The sequence below is a fragment of the Leuresthes tenuis genome, unplaced genomic scaffold (genome assembly GCF_036924035.1).
Source record: "Leuresthes tenuis unplaced genomic scaffold, fLeuTen1.0.hap1 SCAF_19, whole genome shotgun sequence".
Classification (NCBI taxonomy): Eukaryota; Metazoa; Chordata; class Actinopteri; order Atheriniformes; family Atherinopsidae; genus Leuresthes; species Leuresthes tenuis.
This window is the reverse complement of record NW_027325373.1, coordinates 27,005,892-27,028,024: the sequence shown is the minus strand read 5'-3', so window position 1 is coordinate 27,028,024 and position 22,133 is coordinate 27,005,892. Positions and strand designations below refer to the sequence as shown.

Sequence of the window (22,133 nt, the reverse complement as noted above, 5' to 3'; positions counted from 1 at the left end):
TCTTTGGCACTTGCTCTCTGTCTTCACCAGCATTGCTGCTACACATCCCTCACAGATGACTGACATGCCATCCGCTATGTGCCACAGTGGGACAAACCATCCTGTTTTTTATTTTTTATTATAAATATAATTCTATGTGAAAATACAGCTCAGTTTCTGAACTTACATTTCTGATTTATTACACTGTTTTATTTGTTATTTAATTTACTCGTATTATTTTGCATGAAACCTTTCTTGTCATGTTCCCAGTTTGGAGCAACAGCGTACTACCTCCACTGTGTGTTTAATGTTGAACATTAAGAATTCTTTTGCTGAAAGTTTAGCCCTAACACATTCTAACATGCACCAAAAAGAGAGCTCTAAGCTGACGCTGTATTGTGTGGCAGCTCAATCTGTGAAAAGTTGTCTTTTATTATTTTCCCTTAAAAATAGTATTGTGTACATTATAGTTGCACGATTGTTGTTAATAGTGAAGTTGAAGGCAACCTTCTTAATTTGGAAATGAAAAAAAGCCTGTGTTGATATTCAGACACAGCTTACACATGGTGCCCTTGCTGTGTTTTCTCTAGGTTTCACTCCTGGGAGCTCTTTGAGGACGAGCATGGGAAAGGCAGAGACTCTGGCTACACGAGTCTGCACAAAGAGCTGGAACCGTTCCTGCTGCGCCGCGTCAAGAAAGATGTTGAGAAATCTCTGCCAGCTAAAGTAGAGCAGATCCTCAGAGTGGAGATGAGTGCCATCCAGAAACAATATTACAAGTAAGAGCTGGACATGACCCATTGTTGAAAGAAAGAAAATCTTAATATCTCATATCAATTATTTTATTATTTCCTATGAGTGAAATATTACTATGTTAAGGTTACAACTTTCTCTGCCGGCCTCGCAAGAAGTCAGTTGTGGTAAACGGTGGTATACCTGTTTCTATTTAGCTAAGAACTCTGCATTAACTGCAGAGAGATTGTTGAAAGCATAACTGAGGATAATTGCACTATAACTGCACATCAGTTTTCAGACTCTCAGCCAAGCAGCAGATGCAGTTTGTAAGCATTCAAAAGCAGGAGAATTCTTTTTTAGATTTTACGGCACCTTATGACCTGATAGAAAAAGCACCACGATGCACAGTTATGTGTTTCAGCTTTAGTGGGATTAGTGTGTGCGATAATAACAGCAGGGTCCATCTCCCAGTGGTAAAGTGAACTTTCTAAATGCAGATATAGTGTGGAGATAAAGCTACTTAATTGAATCCAAAGCGAAAATGCATTGTTGCTGTGTATTACTGGTGGCCTGTGTTGTCCATTATGGTCATCAGCTTTTACAGCATTGTTCTCTGAACAATTCAATTCATTCAGTTTTATTTATATAGCGCCAAATTACGACAAATGTCATCTCAAGGCACTTAAATAACATAATCCAATTGGAATTCAATTCACTGTAATCATAATCCAGTGAAATCCAATTAATTTATTTAAAAATAATCCAATTCATTCATATGGGGCCAATTTAAAAAAAAATAAATAAATAAAAAATAATAATAATAATATCCTAGCTAAGGAAACCAACAGATTGCACCGAAACTTGTCTTCAGTCCAATCTCCCGTCCTGAGCCTGAGGGACTGTGGAAAGGAACGACTCCCTTTAACAGGAAGAAACCTCTGGCAGAACCAGAACCAGGAAGGGTGGCCATCCGCCTCGACCAGCTGGGGTTTGAGAAGACAGAAAAGAGGGAAAAGAGGGGGGAAAAACACCATAACACCATTCAAAGGATACCTGCTGGAACAGGGAAACACAAGTTAATAACCACAATAATGTCACATGTACATAAAATCATTTGAGAAATTAAACAGGGGGAAAAGAGAGCAAAGTGAGGAAAGGTGTGACAGATGAGGTCCCCCAGCAGTCTAAGCCTATAGCAGCTTAACTATGGGATGTTTCAGGATCACCTGAGCCATCCCTAACTATAAGCTTTATCAAAAAGGAAAGTTTTAAGCCTAATCCTAAAAGTGGAAAGGGTGTCTGCTTCCCGGACATTTACTGGCAGCTTATTCCACAAGAGAGGGGCCTGATAACTGAAGGCTCTGCCTCCCATTCTACTTTTAGAAACTCTGGGAACAACAAGTAAACCTGCAGTTTGGGAGCGAAGTGCTCTGTTAGGAAAATATCTTACAATTAAATCTTTAAGATATGATGGAGCTCGGTCATTAAGAGCTTTATATGTGAGAAGAAGAATCTTAAATTCTATTCTGAATTTAACAGGGAGCCAATGAAGAGAAGCTAAAACTGGAGAAACATGATCTCTGCTGTTAGATCTCATCAGAACTCTGGCTGCAGTATTTTGGATCAGCTGGAGGCTTTTCAGAGAATATGTGGGACAGCCCAATAATAAGGAATTACAGTAGTTCAGTCCTAAAGGAACAGATGCATGGAGCAGTTTCTCTGCCCTGAGACAGGATGTTCCTGATTTTAGCAATATTACGAAGGTGAAAGAAGGCAGTCCTAGAAACCAGTTTTATATGTGCGTCAAATGATGAATTCTGGTCAAAAATAACTCCAAGGTTCCTCACTGTAGAACTAGAAGCCAAGGAAATACCATCTAGAGTAACTATATAACTAGACAATTTCTCCCTGAAGCGCTCAGGTCCAAAGAGAACAACTTCAGTTTTGTCTGAATTTAAAAGCAGACAGTTCTCAGTCATCCAGGTCTTTATGTCTTTAAGACAGGCTTGTAGCCTGACCAACCTGTAGGTTTCATCTGGTTTCATAGATAAGTACAGCTGAGTATCATCAGCATAACAATGGAAATTTATGCCATGCTGTCTGATAATGTTACCTAATGGAAGCATGTACAAAGTAAAAAAGAATTGGTCCAAGCACAGAACCCTGAGGAACTCCATGACTTACTCCAACGTGTGAGGAAGATTCTTCATTTACAAGAACAAACTGGAATCTATCAGATAAATATGACTTAAACCAGCCTAATGCAGTTCCTTTAATAACATGTTGAAGTCTCTGTAACAGAATGCTGTGATCGATCGTATCAAATGCAGCACTGAGATCCAACAGGACAAGCACAGAAACAAGTCCGCTATCAGAGGCTAACAGGAGATCATTGGTAACTTTCACCAGTGCTGTTTCTGTGCTATGATGCACTCTGAATCCTGACTGAAACTCTTCAAACAGATTATTTCTATGTAAATGATCACAAAGTTGAACTGCAACTATTTTTTCAAGAACTTTAGACAAAAAAGGGAGATTGGATATAGGTCGATAATTAGCCAACACTTCTGAATCAAGAGTAGGTTTTTTAAGTAAAGGTTTAATTACAGCAACCTTAAAAGTCTGAGGTACATATCCTGTCAACAAAGACCGATTGATCAAATCCAATATGGAAGTGTCAATTAAGGGGAAAACCTCCTTGAACAGTCTGGTTGGGATTGGGTCTAAAATACAAGTTGATGGTTTAGAAGAGACTATTGCTGTTGTTAGCTCAGAAAGATCAACTGGACAGAAGCTGTCTAAATACAATTCAGGTTCTAAAGATACTTCTAAAGCTGCTCTACTTGGTGATACATCAGTGATAATAGTGGGAAGGATTCCATTAATCTTCTCTCTGATAGAAACAATTTTATTGATGAAGAATCTCATGAAATCATCACTGCTGAGAGTTAAAGGAATATATGGCTCAACAGAGCTCAGACTCTTTGTCAGCCTGGCAACAGTGCTGAAAAGAAACCTGGGATTATTCTTATTCTCTTCTATCAATAATGAATAGTAAGCAGTTCTAGCTTTACGAAGTGCTTTCTTATACGTTATTAAACTATCTTTCCAGACTAATTGAGACTCTTCTAAATTAGAGGAACGCCACTGTCTCTCCAGCTTTCTTGCGGTCTGCTTTAACGCAGGCAATATTGATTAATTCAATAATTGATTGAAAATGTTTCTGTGTGTGGAGTCCTTGCACGATGAGTTTTCTTGATGTCCTCTGTTTTGTGGCGTCATAGGTTAAACCTCTGAGTACTTGAGTCTTGTGGTGGGACACTCACCTTCCTCAATCATGCTCAGAAATCTTAGTAAATCTTTTTTTCACACTTTGCTTATGTGAAATGTCAATAATCTTGTTAGTTTATTGCTTCCATGAGTTTTTTGCATTATTTTTAAATGTTCTAATAGTAGTTATGTATTTTCTTATGATTAGATGGATCCTGACCAGGAATTACAAGGCTCTCAGTAAAGGCGTCAAAGGCAGCACATCAGGCTTCCTAAACATCATGATGGAGCTGAAGAAGTGCTGTAACCACTGTTACCTTATCAAGCCTCCAGATGACAATGACTTTCTCAACAGAGCCGAAGCCTTACAGGTCTCTTTAAGGTTTACCTTTCCAAATAAATTGTATTATAAACAGTTTTTAGTTAGTAGAAGTAGTTGGATGTTAAAGTCAATTCCTGATTTTAAGAAATTTGGATAACAGTTTTTGTAAGAACTTTGGATAACTCAGATTAACTACACTGTTAAACTGGTGTTCTAGTCAATGTACATTCATTAGGAAGAAGTCATTTTAAGGCAAAGAGGAAGTCAACCTCAATTGTGTCATCACAGTTGGAGAAAGACAACTTAGGGCACGGCTCGTTTATTTCAGCAAGTAGGTGTTTGTCTGCATTGATCTCGCCTCAATCAATGAAAACAGATTTGTGCCCAGTCCTTGAAAAAGCTAACAGTGCCTGGTAACAACGCTACACGTAAGCTGATTGGTTGAAAGTTGTCTAAAACTGATAGTGACCAGCATCAGCCAGTTTTATAACAAAGAGGATAAAGTGCCAAAAACCATAAATGGTGAAAAGTTCAGGCAGCAGCTGCAGGGAATAGTCGTCATTGTGTTGTTTCACAGATCTACAGGTTGATCCACATATTTCTGAGACTGCCCCCCAGTGGCCACATCACACTATAACATGTAGACACCAGTTGGCGATCCACAACTGAGAGCAGTTCAGAACCATTTTGCCCCAAATCTAATTAGTTTCAGCTGGTGAAATGGGTGCCGGTGTTTATTATAGTGCTAACTTCAGCTCTTTGGCCAGCATGTTATCAGCTGACTTTGTTCTTTGGTAAGTTTGTTTCAGTCAGAGTATATTCTAATGTTAATAATAAAAGAAAAACATGACAGAGTTAAGTGAAATGAGGGTACTGTTCCTTTTCCCACTGCTCCAATTCGATTCAGTTCAGTTTTACTCATAGTGCCTGATCACAACTAAATTTATCTAAAAAAGAGGATTATAATCGAATGAATTGAAGTCCAGTTCATATAGTGTCAGTACAATAAAGATTGCAGAGCTAAGTAAACCAACAGATGCATTAAAAATTCTCTTTGATTCACTCTTCGTTCTGAGCATTTAAACAAACATGATTTTCATGGTGTCACTTCTTTTCACCTTTAAACATTTTGCTGGTACTCCTTCATATATGTCAGATTTTTCTTGGTAAATCTAACTTATATCAGTCAATTGAATAGCATAATCTTTTGCTGGCTTCCTTTAATTTGGGGTAAAGTTATTTGGGTGGACACTATTCAAGAGCATGTCAGATGAGCAGCTCTTGGTTAGAATATACCAATGACTGCTTGGCTTTCTTGTCCTCTTAAAGCTACTGATCCGCAGTAGTGGAAAGCTGGTTCTTTTGGACAAACTACTGGTGCGATTGAAGGAGCGAGGTCACAGAGTTCTCATCTTCTCCCAGATGGTACGAATGCTAGACATACTGGCTGAGTATCTGCGGAGCCGGCAGTTCCTCTTCCAGGTATCTACACGCCTTTCTCACGTGACCATACAAATGTATACATGCATACAGAGGCAAGCTTCACAATTTACTCATTAGTAAATGTTCCATTCCATGTGTCTGTTAATATATTTGAAATGTGATCAATTTGTATAGAGATTAGATGGCTCCATCAAAGGGGAGATGCGGAAGCAGGCATTGGATCATTTTAATGCAGAGGGCTCAGAGGTACAGTAAGTTTGATATTATGAACAAGTAGTAAATGCAGTGTAATAACCATGACTCTCCCATAAAATCACTATCCTTTTGTGTGGCCAGGATTTCTGCTTCTTGTTATCTACACGTGCTGGTGGTCTGGGTATCAATCTAGCATCAGCTGACACAGTGGTCATCTTCGACTCAGACTGGAACCCCCAAAATGATCTGCAGGCCCAGGCCAGAGCCCACAGGATCGGACAGAAGAGACAGGTCAGAAACCTTGATCCGCTTCCATGTCTCATTCTGGTGGAAGTATTTCTTTTTTCTTTCTTTTTTTTTCCAAGGTAACTAAGCTCATAACTGCTGAGCCCAGCAAGTGCCACCAGGAGGGAAAAAACGTTGGAAATCTGTGGGCACAGATGGTTGAATTGACCTTTCGGTTTTGCAACCGTGTGCATGGATTTCCACCAGGCTTTTTCTTCCTCTGTATGCACTCTGTACACACCAGTGTTTGTGCTCCATGCTGTTTGTCAGTTAAAGCTTGTCGACCCCCTAAAAGCTGTGGGATATTTGGTTATTGGAACACTGAACTGTGCCCAAAGTGTTGTCATTACCGTCTTCACACTGCAGCTGACCTCATCTTCAACTCTTCTGACTGATATTCTTCAAGCAGTTCCAACTACTTCATTCATCTCAAATAGAGAAATTATTTTAGGGCATGAAAAAGCAACAGCTGTCATTATTATTACTGTGGGCAGGAATGATCTCCTGTAGCATCCGTTGCTGGGGAAGCCTGTGACTGAACACACTTTGTTGTTTGATCACCATGTTATGTAGCGCGTGTGCCGTGTTGTCCATGACTTTGAGTAGCTTTTGTAACATCCTTCTTTGCACAATCGGCTGCAATTTGCTACCACTATGGAGCAGCAAACTCCAGAATCGCAGAGAAGTATGTCTTACGTCTACAAGTAGCTCCCGGGGATTCAGTCTGTTGTATTACTACCTACCACATTTAGCACCTTGTTCTCTTCCCTCAAAGACATGCTCTGAGTACAAGGTTTAGTTCTCCCTTCACAGACACACCAGCCTCACTACTACTGTGTCCAGTCAGCAGGCACCAGCACCCTGAAATGATCTGTTTGCACGTGCAGTGTTTTCTTTATCTTCCACATCACATGTACTGTCAGATGCTGCTTCTTGGTTATATATGCATTGGTGATTTGTGGACTGGCAGGTGAATATCTACCGCCTTGTGACAAAAAGCTCAGTGGAGGAGGATATCATTGAGAGGGCCAAGAAGAAAATGGTGCTGGATCACCTAGTTATTCAAAGAATGGACACCACAGGAAAAACAGTCCTCCATACCGGTGCTGCTCCCTCAAGGCAAGTAACACATTCTGCTAATTAACAGATGTCCATTTTGAATGGAGATGTACTTGTTTACCACATGCTGTCATTCAGAGCTGCCAAATCAAGTTCAGCTGAAACTCTCATCACTAGATTTCATTGATTGTGTATTATTTCATACAGTTCTGCACCATTCAACAAGGAAGAGCTTTCAGCCATTTTGAAGTTTGGTGCTGAGGAGCTTTTCAAAGAGCCAGAGGGTGAAGAGCAGGAGCCTCAGGTATAAACTTCTTTGTAAAGTGCTCTTTAAAAGTTGTATTCACAAAAACGTAAAGTGAGAATCATAAATAATACCATCAACATAAAGAAGCAACAAAAAAACTATTACTGCACTGTGTATGCTCCCTTTGGCCCTTATTACACTTTTTCTTTTATGACCCCATCACATACAAGTTTGGGTGTGAAGACACCCTGGATGCATTCAGCCCCCCATTCAGAGGTGGTCATCTCCACTTCATTTAGCAATGTGAACAGAAATGTGTACTGGCCCAGCTAGTGTTGTAAATGTGTTGTGCCTTTATGTAAATGGAAAATGTTTTAGCTTTCATTTTTTTCTGCCAGGTACAGTCTTTTTTTTTTTTTTCAAATAATTCCTAAAGCCTTTTTAATACGTTAGATATTAAACATTAATGTCTTCGTCAACTAATTCAAGTAATGATGTAGTTCCTTTCAGTCATTCAGATAGCCTGTGAAAGTGACAGAAAGAGCCACTGTGTGTGTGACATTTGTACATTGTATGATCTAGAACAGTATATGAAGTGCAGCTTGTTATGCTCCATAGGGGTGGCCAAGACACAGCATAAAAAAGGACCATCTTCCCCAAGTCTGAGACATTAAGATCAAACAATGTAGAAGTTTCTATACAAGAGACAAATAATCACCTGGTCTAAAAGGAGTTGAGATTACATTAAGGTTGGCGAGGCCAAAATAACAAACTAACCTAAGTGATCTGAACATGAAGGGCTAACCTGTCCAAAAACAAAAGAAGGAAAATGCAATTACTTTCCTACTGAGGCTGACAGAAACAGGAGAAGAAGAGACTGAAAAGAAGCAGCAGCCCGCAACCTATAAACACCACGTTATCATTTCCAAACACCATGTATGCTTCAAATCATGTGTGGCTGGTTGGGAGCAGAGGGGGAGGAGGGATTGGTCCAGCATCATCTCTGGTGTTGTTTGAAGCGCTCCTCCAGAGGCAATTCCTTAATGAGCCTCTGATCTTTGAGCACACTACAACATGAATATGTTAGACACATGACCTCACTGGAGCATCCATCACAACAAAATGAAAAATAATTGATTTATCCTGAAGGGAAATCATATAGGAGCTGCACGGTGGTGTGGTGGTTGCACCGTCGCCTCACAGCAGAGGGTTCCATGTTCAATTCCCGGCTGGTTCTGTCTGTGTGGAGTCTGCATGTTCTCCCTGTGTATGCGTGGGTTCTGTCTGTAGAGTCTGCATGTTCTCCCTGTGTATGCGTGGGTTCTGTCTGTAGAGTCTGCATGTTCTCCCTGTGTATGCGTGGGTTCTGTCTGTAGAGTCTGCATGTTCTCCCTGTGTATGCGTGGGTTCTGTCTGTGTGGAGTCTGCATGTTCTCCCTGTGTATGCGTGGGTTCTGTCTGTGTGGAGTCTGCATGTTCTCCCTGTGTATGCGTGGGTTCTGTCTGTGTGGAGTCTGCATGTTCTCCCTGTGTATGCGTGGGTTCTGTCTGTAGAGTCTGCATGTTCTCCCTGTGTATGCGTGGGTTCTGTCTGTGTGGAGTCTGCATGTTCTCCCTGTGTATGCGTGGGTTCTGTCTGTGTGGAGTCTGCATGTTCTCCCTGTGTATGCGTGGGTTCTGTCTGTGTGGAGTCTGCATGTTCTCCCTGTGTATGCGTGGGTTCTGTCTGTGTGGAGTCTGCATGTTCTCCCTGTGTATGCGTGGGTTCTGTCTGTGTGGAGTCTGCATGTTCTCCCTGTGTATGCGTGGGTTCTGTCTGTAGAGTCTGCATGTTCTCCCTGTGTATGCGTGGGTTCTGTCTGTGTGGAGTCTGCATGTTCTCCCTGTGTATGCGTGGGTTCTGTCTGTGTGGAGTCTGCATGTTCTCCCTGTGTATGCGTGGGTTCTCTCTGTGTGGAGTCTGCATGTTCTCCCTGTGTATGCGTGGGTTCTGTCTGTAGAGTCTGCATGTTCTCCCTGTGTATGCGTGGGTTCTGTCTGTGTGGAGTCTGCATGTTCTCCCTGTGTATGCGTGGGTTCTGTCTGTGTGGAGTCTGCATGTTCTCCCTGTGTATGCGTGGGTTCTGTCTGTGTGGAGTCTGCATGTTCTCCCTGTGTATGCGTGGGTTCTGTCTGTGTATGCGTGGGTTCTGTCTGTAGAGTCTGCATGTTCTCCCTGTGTATGCGTGGGTTCTGTCTGTAGAGTCTGCATGTTCTCCCTGTGTATGCGTGGGTTCTGTCTGTGTGGAGTCTGCATGTTCTCCCTTTGAATGCGTGGGTTCTGTCTGTGTGGAGTCTGCATGTTCTCCCTGTGTATGCGTGGGTTCTCTCTGTGTGGAGTCTGCATGTTCTCCCTGTGTATGCGTGGGTTCTGTCTGTAGAGTCTGCATGTTCTCCCTGTGTATGCGTGGGTTCTGTCTGTGTGGAGTCTGCATGTTCTCCCTGTGTATGCGTGGGTTCTGTCTGTAGAGTCTGCATGTTCTCCCTGTGTATGCGTGGGTTCTGTCTGTGTGGAGTCTGCATGTTCTCCCTGTGTATGCGTGGGTTCTGTCTGTAGAGTCTGCATGTTCTCCCTGTGTATGCGTGGGTTCTGTCTGTGTGGAGTCTGCATGTTCTCCCTGTGTATGCGTGGGTTCTGTCTGTGTGGAGTCTGCATGTTCTCCCTGTGTATGCGTGGGTTCTCTCTGTGTGGAGTCTGCATGTTCTCCCTGTGTATGCGTGGGTTCTGTCTGTAGAGTCTGCATGTTCTCCCTGTGTATGCGTGGGTTCTGTCTGTGTGGAGTCTGCATGTTCTCCCTGTGTATGCGTGGGTTCTGTCTGTGTGGAGTCTGCATGTTCTCCCTGTGTATGCGTGGGTTCTGTCTGTAGAGTCTGCATGTTCTCCCTGTGTATGCGTGGGTTCTGTCTGTAGAGTCTGCATGTTCTCCCTGTGTATGCGTGGGTTCTGTCTGTGTGGAGTCTGCATGTTCTCCCTGTGTATGCGTGGGTTCTGTCTGTGTATGCGTGGGTTCTGTCTGTAGAGTCTGCATGTTCTCCCTGTGTATGCGTGGGTTCTGTCTGTGTATGCGTGGGTTCTGTCTTTGTGGAGTCTGCATGTTCTCCCTGTGTATGCGTGGGTTCTGTCTGTGTATGCGTGGGTTCTGTCTGTAGAGTCTGCATGTTCTCCCTGTGTATGCGTGGGTTCTGTCTGTGTATGCGTGGGTTCTGTCTTTGTGGAGTCTGCATGTTCTCCCTGTGTATGCGTGGATAAAACCAACATCTAACCTAGAAAGAGCAGTAATAATGCAGATGATAGAAAGTTCAATATTGACCTTCTTAAGAACAGTTGCCTGATGGCGGCTGGCACGACAGACTCCTTATCACTGTTCAGTGTTATAGTGCATGTAGTTGATTATTGCTGCATTCATTTTTCTCAACACTGTCACCTCAGCCATCTGGGTGATTCTAACCTTTGCAAAAACAAATTTAGGTCAATTTTGCTATTTTTTTCTCTTATTAGTATTAAGCAGGGTCTCAATTAACTGGCTCAATTAAAATTAGTGATCAATACACGTTCTTTAATACATTTTCGGAATGTTTTATTGAGTCGTTGACCAAATAAACTTATTACCGTAACACATTTTCAATTGATGATAACTGAGTATGTATGAAAGGTAGACCTTTTATTTTTTTCATGCATGTTCTATTAATAGTTCAGAATAGTCATATAGTGTAAACATTCAGAAATGTTTTTATTGATACAGTAATTTTAGTTATTATGTTCATTACTTTAACAAAATTGCATCTTTCCTGTAGTGTAAATTTCACAAGTAATAAAAAAATGTCAATTCAGTAATCTGAAAAGACTTAACAAATAGTTCCTGTACAAAAATAAAATTTGAAGGTATCAGTCATTCCCATCCAAATATTCACATATACAGCAAGTGTTACAGTAATGAAAAGCTGTTACGGTAATGAAAAGTTTTGTTACGGTAATGAACTCAAACGGCATTCATACATAGAAGCCATGTTTTCAGTATTCACAAAGTAGGCTATATGGTCCAATCTTTTTCACTGTTTGTCATGCAAGGCTACATTAGAATTACTGAATGATTAGGTTGTCTTAGGTAATGAGAAATTAAGCTCGACTTTACAATAAAACAATGAATCAAGAGCAATTCATAAGGTTTAGTGTAACCACAATCAATACGAATAAGATGAATAAAAATCAATACAATACAATACAATAATTAAATACAATAATCAAACAATCAATAACTTTTGAACCCTCCTTTATACAATCTCCAACCCTAACCCTTGTACAACATTATAGAATACCGCTGGTCTTGACACAAGTATATTTCTAATATGGTAACACTTTACCGGGGGCTCACACCAAAAGCGTCGTGAGCGGCTGTGGTCGCTCACAACGCTCACAACCCGCCGCTTCTGCTTCTTCTGCTGCCGGATGCGGTCAGAGAAGCCGGAAGAGGTCAATAGGGCGGGGCTTATATGTATAGCAACTAGCAGATAATAAGCCATCCATACATTGGTTCCCTCTTTCACCATGGATCGTACTCTGGGCAGCCTTCTTAGTGTTTCTTTGTGTTTGCGCTCTGCCGTTTTCCTGCTTTTTTTTTTTCCACCTTCGGAATCCAGATCAGTCCCAATTGGTTGTCATCGCGTCACTGCTCATTTGCATAAAGTTGAGCCTTTCTCAACTTTTGAAGCTCACGAAGCTCACAACGCGCCGCTCACAACGTCGGGCGCTCATCGACGCCAGCTTACATTGAAAATGAATGGCAGCTGGCCGCTCACGCCGCTTTTGGTGTGAGCCCCCGGTTACAATAAGAGTCCCTTGTGTTTCTTAAGTAATACACAATAATTGCTAATATTTAGTATTAGTAATTGCTAATAGGAGTTCGCCCAACCGGTCTACATGTGTTTTGTGGACTTGGAGAAAGTGTTTGACCGTGTCCCTCGTGGAGTCCTGTGGGGGGTGCTCCGGGAGTATGGAGTGCCGGACCCCTTGATAGGGGCCGTTCGGTCTCTGTATGACCGGTGTCAGCGTTTGGTCCGCATTGCCGGCAGTAAGTCGGACACGTTTCCGGTGAGGGTTGGACTCCGTCAGGGCTGCCCTTTGTCACCGATTCGGTTTCTAACTTTTATGGACAGAATTTCTAGGCGCAGCCAGGGCGTTGAGGGTGTCCGATTTGGCGACCTCAGAATCGGGTCTCTGCTTTTTGCGGATGATGTGGTTCTGTTAGCGTCGTCGGGCCGTGACCTTCAGCTCTCACTGGAGCGATTCGCAGCCGAGTGTGAAGCGGCTGGGATGAGAATCAGCGCCTCGAAATCCGAGACTATGGTTCTCAGCCGGAAAAGGGTGGAATGCTCTCTCCGGGTCGGGAATGAGATCCTTCCCCAAGTGGAGGAGTTCAAGTATCTCGGGGTCTTGTTCACAGTGAGGGACGAATGGAGCGTGAGACTGACGGGCGGATCGGTGCGGCGTCTTTGTGAAAAAGGAGCTGAGCCAGAAGGCGAAGCTCTCTATTTACTGGTCAATCTATGTTCCCATCCTCACCTATGGTCATGAGCTGTAGGTCGTGACCGAAAGAACGAGATAGCGAATACAAGCGGCTGAAATGGGTTTCCTCCGCAGGGTGTCTGGGCCTCCCTTAGAGATGGGGTGAGAAGCTCAGTCATCCGGGAGGGGCTCGGAGTAGAACTGCTGCTCCTCCGCATTGAGAGGAGTCAGATGAGGTGGCTCGGGCATCTGGTTAGGATGCTTCCTGGACGCCTCCCTGGTGAGGTGTTCCGGGCACGTCCCACTGGGAGGAGACCCCGGGACACGTTGGAGAGGCTATGTCTCTCGGCTGGCCTGGGAACTCCTCGGGGTCCCCCGGAAGAGCTGGAGAAAGTGGCCGGGGACAGGGACGTCTGGGTTTCTCTGTTAAAGCTGCTGCCCCCGCGACCCGACCCTCGGATAAGCGGTAGATGATGGATGGATGGAATTGCTAATATATCTGTAAACAGTTAATTAATGTACTAACTAATGTTAATTAAGGGACCCTGTAATTTTTTATGAATTTTTACAGGAAAAAAATTTAATTAGCTAAAATGGCTACAGCTAGCTAGGTAGTTAGTAGATATGAGAAGGAATGCTGCTACAGTACAGTATAACCCCTAGATAACGAACCACAAAATTTGTAGCCTTGATTATACATACATAATTAATTCCCGTAACACTTCATTTCATTACCGTAACAGCCTTGCATATGTTACGGTAATGAATGCAGAGCGTTACGGTAATGAATGTCAGTTCCATGTTGATAGCATTAATTAGCATAGCTGATTATTACAGTTTGGCTCTATATAAGTTACTTTTCCACAGAATATAAAATAATTATCTACAAAACTATTTTAAATATACCCTGTTACAGTAATGAACAGTAGTAGTGTGCCACAGGGTGTATATAATTACAATTTTTTAAATATCTACTGGAAGAACTTGAAAGATGATCTTACCTAGTAGCTATTTTGAAACTTCTCTTCCACACAAGGCATCATGGGATAAAAAAAACTATTTATTGGAACACAGGGATTTTAATGGAGCCAAATATCATTGTTACGGAAATGAATTGTTCATGCTCCGGACACATGTATTTTGCCCAGAAAATAATTATTCACAAATACTTGGCCCAAAATGATAACACTGCTGGTTAAAGGGTATAACCCCAACCATTTTTTCTATTTATATGTATATTAAATTATGGGGATGTATTGTGATAATTTTGGGTTGAAGATAAAAAATAAAAGCCCGGACACGTTACGGTAATGAACTTTAAGGTCTATAAAATAGAGTAATCCATCAAATGCAATGACAACGGTAGTTCTACAATTAGTACATACCATAGTTTTATATATAATACAAAAGTTTGATTGTTTTAGTAGTTTAGTCTATCAAATCCTTACAGACACTTCAAAATGCAATTTCGTGAGAATCACCCATCTGCTCTTTACAGTCCTCATTGATGCCAGTGACCGAGCTCGCCCTTTTTAATCAGTTTATTGAGTCTGTCAGATGAGTGAGCAGCCGCCACCAAGCACAGCACTAAGAACAGAACACTGGCCACCTGAGTCCGGTAAAAAGAGCACAGCAGAGGCAGTTACTGCCTTTTTAAGAACAACCTGACCTTTTTTTTTTTTAGGGCTGGGCACATTGTGTTAGTTTTGCATTAACAAATTAATTCATTATTTGCCTCCGCAAAAAAAAAAAACCTACACTTTTTATTATTCATTTTCATTGTAAACGTCTGTTGGCTTTTTGTTGGCAACATACTGGGCTCGCTCACAATGGACCTTTTCAAAATAAGGTCCATTGTGAGCGAGCCCAGTATGTTGCTTCCTGCTGCGGCGCTCACAGGAAACAGTCAGAAAAGAAAAGAATGGCGGATGAAGCGGGCTAAACAAACATACAGAACTTTTACATTTTCATGTCAAAGTTCTTCCAGACGGCGACAGAGCCAAAGTTATTTGTAAGCACTGCAGCGTTGATTTGTCTCATCACCGGAGTGCTTCAATCATATGACTGTACAGCTCCAAAAAAAGTGTGTTATTTGCTATTTCTGAATGCATTATTGGATTTTGCGTATCACAATGCGATTAATCGTGATTAATCACAGGAAATCATGGGATTAACACCATTAAAGAATTGAATATTTGCCCAGCCCTACTTTTTTTTTTTTATTTGCCTCCATGTGGCTGGTTCAATATAATTTGCTGTCCAGCTGCACCAGGTACCTGTAACTGGAGATGAACTCCATCTCTGTGCCTTGTGGAAACTGGATCTGGTTAGCAGCACCTTGAGCTCATGAGTATTTCTCTGGTCTTCAAAGATGTTGAGCTTTTGGTGGTTTTCACTTTGGTCAATTTTCACTAAGGACGCTTCGCTCAGAGCTACAAGAATGGCTAGCTCAGTGACATTTTTATTACAGAAACACAGTGACCACAGTAGGACGGGCATTGGAGGTTATCTTTAGGTATAAATGCTGTGATGCTTTGCATTGGAACATTTCTATTCAGTTCCCCATGTTAAAGCTTTTGTATTTTCAAATAAACAATCAATAGCATGAAATTACCTTCTTCTCATGGAGGCTCTAAAACTGAGAAACAACTAAAAAGTTTACAATTTGATATTTGCAAGTCCTGCTGTGTGGGGGTGATGATTACAGTTCACTGAGGAATGACAAACTAGCCTAATTATCTGAGAAAACAATGCTGATCAATGCAGACAGGCACTGTCGCTTTGAGTGTTTGAACTATGCTGCTGCACAGGGTTTCATGCTACTTGAAGGGATTGTTCCAAGGGGAGCAACTAAAACTTCAAACAACCTAGGGAAACTTCCCCAGTTCTGACACTGCACTCACTCCAAGGTACTGGAAATGTACAGATCCAACAAATGGTTCCTTTTACAGATGTTGATGTGTACTGAACTTGTCAAACAAAATTTTCTTCTGAGATATTTTGATGTCAGTGAATATCTGTGTATTACTATCTGGACACAGCCAGCGGACCGTTTCATCAGTCTGGAAAAGGTTGCAGCGCTCTGTTTGACTGCGGAAAAGCCTCTGGGCTTCGGTTTGTGCATGAAGCGTCTTTGCACTGCATTGTGTTTGATTCAGGACAACACATCATGAATTGGACTCTAATTAGCTTGAATTGGACTGTATCATTGAAGTGCCTTGAGGTGACATTTGGCGCTGTATAAATAAACTGAATTGAATCTGCTTGGCGCTCTATTTGTAGAGAGCTAATGTCACTGCCAGCTCTGTCGCTTTGTCTGTGGACTACACATCTGTGTTTAACGACAGTGTTTGACACAATTAATCCACATACATTGAGAGGAGAAGGATGTGAATAATAAGTATAGTTAGTGGTTAGTTTGTTATCAGAGGAGACACTCTCAGAAAAGCTGGTTTTTCTAGAGCTTCTTGAAGGTAGCGAGGGGCTGCTCTGGTAGAACTTGGTTGGTCACTCCACCAATGGGGGACCATGGATGAGAATAGCCTGGCGTGCTGCGCTCGTGGTGGTGGCAGCACCAGATGATGTTCCTTGGAGGAACGAAGGAGCTGAGAGGTAACACAGGTTTGTATGAGAGCATTGAGGTTTGTGGCAGCAGACCCAGAAATCACTTGTAGGTTAGCATTAGTGATTTGAATTTGATGCGAGCAACTACAGGAAGCTAGTGTAACTCAATAAAAAGAGCAGTGACATGTGGCCTTCTCGGGAGATCAAAAACAAGACGCTCTGCCCTGTTCTGGAGCATCTAGCGGTTTTATCACACAAGCCGGGAGGCCCTTTAGGAGGCTGTTGCAGTAACATTTGTGGGAAAGACTTGATAGTTTACTTGACAACTCTGGTAAATGGTTGTAAATGGAGTATCTGGTTCTGATGCTGCTGCTCCAACAGATGGCTCTAAAGCAGATTGTACTCTCCACCACTGACTTATAGAAGATGCACAATATGTTGATGCAGACGTTGTAGGACCGTTATGTCCTTAGACCATCACTGCCTGTTCTGTTTTTTCTTGCGGATAACCTCATTGCTGCTTTTCCAGTTCAACCACCATGATATAAAAAGTGTTCGGCTTCCTCCAGGTCCTTCTAAAATGCACAGTCCTCTGTTGTTGGGTTCGGGTTAGAGGGGAAGTGATTGTTTCCACATCATGCCACAAAGTGACTTCCCTGTATTCGGCCTCTTGTCCATCACTGACTGGGAATGATGATTATAACAGTTGTACAGTATTGTTGGAAGTTCAAATATTCTTCAACTTTATTGAAAATGTAGCAGAAATTTTTCATCTTTTGTCTCTGGACAGGTGTTACAAAGTGACCCCAAACACAATATAAATTCATTATGTAATTACATTTATTTTATGTGATGATGTTCATGTCATTCCTTGTTCTGCTGTAAAGGAAATGGACATTGACGAGATCCTCAAAAGAGCTGAGACCAGGGAGAATGACCCCGGACCCTCCACAGTGGGAGAAGAGTTGCTGTCTCAGTTCAAGGTTAGAAGTGTGTGTGCATATATGTATCTATATAGATGTATAATCACCTGTTTGTCACAGCCGGGGCGCTGTGAATGGCTGCCCAACGCTCCAGTGTATGGCATCTGTCTCTATGGGTGTGTGAGTCTGTGCATGTGAGTGTCAACAGGTGCCAACCTGGATGGGTCAAAAGCAGGGGACAAATTTTGTGCATGAGAATAAATCTGATCTTAATCTTAAACAAATGTCCTTTCTGTGATTACCTCATTGACAAAATGATTCAACCCCTTCGCCACATACGTCTTTATCACACTACCTTTTGGCAATAATAACGCTCTTCAGACGTGAAACATAGCTTGGTACAAGTTTCTTGCAGTGATCTACAGGTATCTTAGCCCGTGGCCTCCAGTTCATTTACATTCTTGGGCTTGCGTGCTGCAACTGCCTTCTTCACCGGAAATGTTCTATGGGATTTAAGTCGGCGATTGCAATGGCCCTTCGTCTGCAACCAAGCTCTGGTAGATGTGGAGGTATGCTCGGGATCGTTGTCCTGTTGGAAGGTCCAACGTCTCCCAAGCTTCAGCTTTGTCATTGACTGCATGACATTTACACCCAAGATCTCCTGGTAGTTAATTGAGTTCGTGATACCTTGCACACGCTGGAGATTCCCTGTACCTGAATAAGTGAAACAGCCCCAGAGCATGACTGACCCCCCCGCCATGCTTCACAGTAGGCAAGGTGTTCTTTTCTTTATGGGCCTCGTTCTTCCTCCTCCAGACATATCGTTGATCCATAGGCCCAAAGAATTCCATTTTTGTCTCGTGGCTCCAGAGAAAAGTATCCCAAAACCTTTGTGGTTTGTCCACGTGGTTTCTGGCATACTGGAGTCGACTCTTCTTGTGCTTTGGAGACAACGGGGGGGTGTGCCTGGGAGTTCTGGCATGGAGGCCTTAATCTCGCAGTGTGTGCCTTATTGTCTCGACCGAAACCTGAGAACCTCTCTCTGACAAGTCCTGTCGCAGTTCCTCAGCTGTCACCCGGGGACTTTTCTCCAGCTTTCACTTCAGGTACCGGACAGCAGTGGCCGACAGTATCCTCTTTCTGCCGTGCCCAGGTAACGTTTCCACTGTGCCTTTAGCTTTAAACTTGCGTGTATATCCATATCCTTGCTTATGAAGAGAAATGACCTCCTCTCTTGACTTCTTTGACCATTCCCTGGACTTAACCATGTTGCAAAGACATCATTAACTTTCCAGAAGGAGCTGAGTATCGCAGTCCTTTTAAATCTGCTTAATTGTTGCTCACTGTGGCTCTGTTCACATCTACAGGTGTTTTCAGCACCTGATTGAAACCTCTGTTCTTTAGGGTGGTAATCTTTAAGGAGCTGAATAATTTTATCAGTGAGGAAGTCACAAAAAGGACATTTGCTAGTGTATTAGTAAAAGTATTGATGTCATTTTTGTTGCATCTAGCTCATTTACAAGTCCTTGTAAGATTTCATAATAAATCAGATTAAGAAAAAAGTTAAATTTCCTAAAACCTTGTACCGTAATGGGGGTTGAATAATTTTGAACACAACTGGAGATGGAGATATATATAATATGTGTGAGTGTGTGTGTGTGTATATGTATGTACATGGCTGAGTCGAACATTTCCCCTTGTGTGCTGTTCCAGGTGGCCAACTTCACCATGATGGAGGACGAGGACATAGATATTGATTCTGAGCGAAGTCAGCGGAGTTGGGATGATATAATTCCTGAGGAACAGAGGAGGAGGATGGAAGAAGAGGAGAGACAAAAGGAGCTTGAAGAAATCTACATGTTACCACGAATGAGGAATTGTGCCAAACAGGTATACAGCAGTCATGCCAAATATGATCATTTCCAAGTGATCATCATTGAGTAGGAATTAGTTCTTTTAATGAATCTACACAATAACCTTTGTGCAGTCACCTTCAGATTTTTTTAACTACTTCTTTGTATATCTTAGCTTCTGTTGGAACCTTCAGTTGATTTTGGTGGTCTTTGTCAACAGATAAGCTTTAACTCTACCGAGGGTCGGCAGAGTAGGAACAGAAGATATTCTGGGTCTGACAGTGACTCCCCATCAGACCGAAAGAGACCAAAAAAAAGAGGACGGCCTCGAACAATTCCACGGGAAAATATCAAAGGTTTTAGTGATGCTGAGATCCGCAGGTAGATATTTAAAATGCCAATACAATACACTTTATTTACTATACTATACTTTATATACTCCTTCCCACATATCCCTGTGAACATATCTATGAACTGCCAACAGGTTTGTCAAGAGTTATAAAAAGTTTGGTGGACCTCTAGAAAGGTAAGCTTTCAGATTTTCTTAGTGATTTTCTAAACTGCAACACGATTTTACAGTCCTCTTCACCGTTGACGTCCGTTCTCAGGTTGGATGCCATTGCTCGTGATGCTGAACTTGTGGATAAGTCTGAACATGACTTGAAACGCTTGGCAGAGACTGTGCACAACGGATGTGTGAGAACACTACGTGAAAACCCATGTGGACCAGAGAAGACTTCAGGTTATTCAACAGATCTTTTGTCTCCCACACGCGCACACATGTATATGTGAATAGATATATATATATATATATATATATATATATATATATATATATACACACACTACTCACAAACATTTAGGGATATTCGGCTTTTGGGTGAAATTTTAGGATGAACGTAAAATGCATTATAACCTTTACAGGTGAACTTAATGTGACCCTATGTAAACTTTTGAATGCACATGTCCAACTGTTCAGTGTTTCAGTACTTTTTGCACAGGCTGCTGTTCTCTAACAAGGAGAAACGGGTGTTTGATCCATGACTTGACCAATCAGTTTTCTGGTTCAGTTAGAATTGCTATTTAAACAGTCCTCCTCATGAGGCCGTTCACATTCTGACATCATGAGACCAAGACGACACCTAACAGTTGATCAACAGTACCTCTCCATTGCAAGGCTTCAAACAGGATGTTCTCTGCCGGATGTGGCCACTGAGCTTAGAGTGTGGACAGTGGACCTCCTTTGGCCACATCCCACACTGATGACCACTGCATTGTGAACAGCGCCTCGCGGAATCGGATGATGACTGCCACTCAACTCCAGACACATTTAAGGGAGGTGAGAGGCAGCCAAGTGTCACGTCAGGTCATTCCAAAGCATTTACATCAGCATGGTCTGCGTGCTAGACGACATGCAAGGGTACCTGACCACACCACTGGGCAAAGGTGTCATCGTCCTGCAAGGTCCAGGGAGCATTTACGCTGGACGAGGGACCAGTGGGACTCAGCGCTGTTCTCTGATGAAAGTCAATTCACGCTGAGCACAAATGGTGGCACTCTCCAGAAATGGAGACATCAAGGAGAGCGCTGTGCATCAGCCCCTGCTGTCACCAGACGAGCCTTTGGTGGTGGTACAGTGTGGGCAGGTGTGACTAGTCAGAACTGCCCTACACTTTGTGAATGGTACCCGAATAACATCATTAATCCAGTCATTGTGGCCCTGCATGAACAACACGGTCTTCATGGACGTCAGTGCTCCAGCTCATCGAGGTCGCATCATTAGGGAACGGCTGCTGGAGGCTGGGCTACCTCAGATGGAGGGGTCTGCACTTCCTCCAGACCTGAATCCCATAGAAAACCTACGGGATCTGGTCCACCTGTAGAGGCTCGTAACTCTGTACCACAGAACCTCAATGACCTGAGGGCCGCCCTTCGGAAAGAGTGTGATGTTGTGCCTCAGCACACAATAAGTGAACAGCACGAGGAGTCGTTGTCCGGCTGTAACTGATGCTCAAGGGCACATGACAAGTTATTGAGACATTGACATTTGTGGTATACCCACCTTGTTGTTGGCTTTTGTTTCAATAAATAGATTGAGATGAGGAATCACCAGTGCACGCTTCCACTTAAACGCCCTGCTTTCATGATATGACATCACTGTAGCGTGAACCTTTTACGTTTTCCATAAATTTCACCCAAACGCTGAATGTTCCTAACTTTTTGTGAGTAGGGTATCTATATACATGTATATTCTTTTGTTTGTTGTAAACAGATGATTCACATGTCCACTTTTCTAATGATTAGGAGGCAGAAGAGGGAAAGTGAAAGGGCCAACATTCAGGATTTCTGGAGTCCAGGTTAATGCCAAACTTGTTATCTCCCATGAGGAAGAACTGGCTCCACTCCACAAAGCTATTCCAGCTGACCCTGAGGAGAGAAAGAGGTAAAACCGCTCATCCATTATTTCTGTTCCACTCTTTATGCCTTATTTTACTGCTTTGCACGGAAGTTAGGACTATGCTTATAGGTTTTGACATTCAACTTCCAAAAAGATCATCAGTGCTGTCAAGAATAGACGTATTTTTTTTCTCTAATACGACAGTTGTGATGAACAGCCATTATACAAACATCTGCATCTATATTGACACACTAAACCTTGTGCTTCATTATACAATCTATGGATTTATTGTAGGAATCCTTATCAGGTTTACACCAG

General features: G+C 42.4%; 1 protein-coding gene across 4 annotated transcripts in view; it reads left to right on the top strand.

Annotated features, from left to right (window-relative positions):
• The window catches only part of chd1 (chromodomain helicase DNA binding protein 1), a 56,801-nt gene that overhangs the window by 16,258 nt on the left and 18,410 nt on the right, over positions 1-22,133 (top strand). For all 4 annotated transcript variants that reach the window (XM_072372480.1, XM_072372478.1, XM_072372477.1 and 1 more), the window contains exons 14-26: positions 570-758; positions 4,193-4,355; positions 5,636-5,788; positions 5,924-5,995; positions 6,086-6,235; positions 7,200-7,348; positions 7,496-7,592; positions 17,529-17,624; positions 19,278-19,454; positions 19,638-19,798; positions 19,902-19,943; positions 20,026-20,159; positions 21,722-21,860. In XM_072372480.1, coding sequence (XP_072228581.1) covers positions 570-758; positions 4,193-4,355; positions 5,636-5,788; positions 5,924-5,995; positions 6,086-6,235; positions 7,200-7,348; positions 7,496-7,592; positions 17,529-17,624; positions 19,278-19,454; positions 19,638-19,798; positions 19,902-19,943; positions 20,026-20,159; positions 21,722-21,860 — 1,722 coding nt within the window. The remainder of the gene's footprint in view (positions 1-569; positions 759-4,192; positions 4,356-5,635; positions 5,789-5,923; positions 5,996-6,085; positions 6,236-7,199; positions 7,349-7,495; positions 7,593-17,528; positions 17,625-19,277; positions 19,455-19,637; positions 19,799-19,901; positions 19,944-20,025; positions 20,160-21,721; positions 21,861-22,133) is intronic.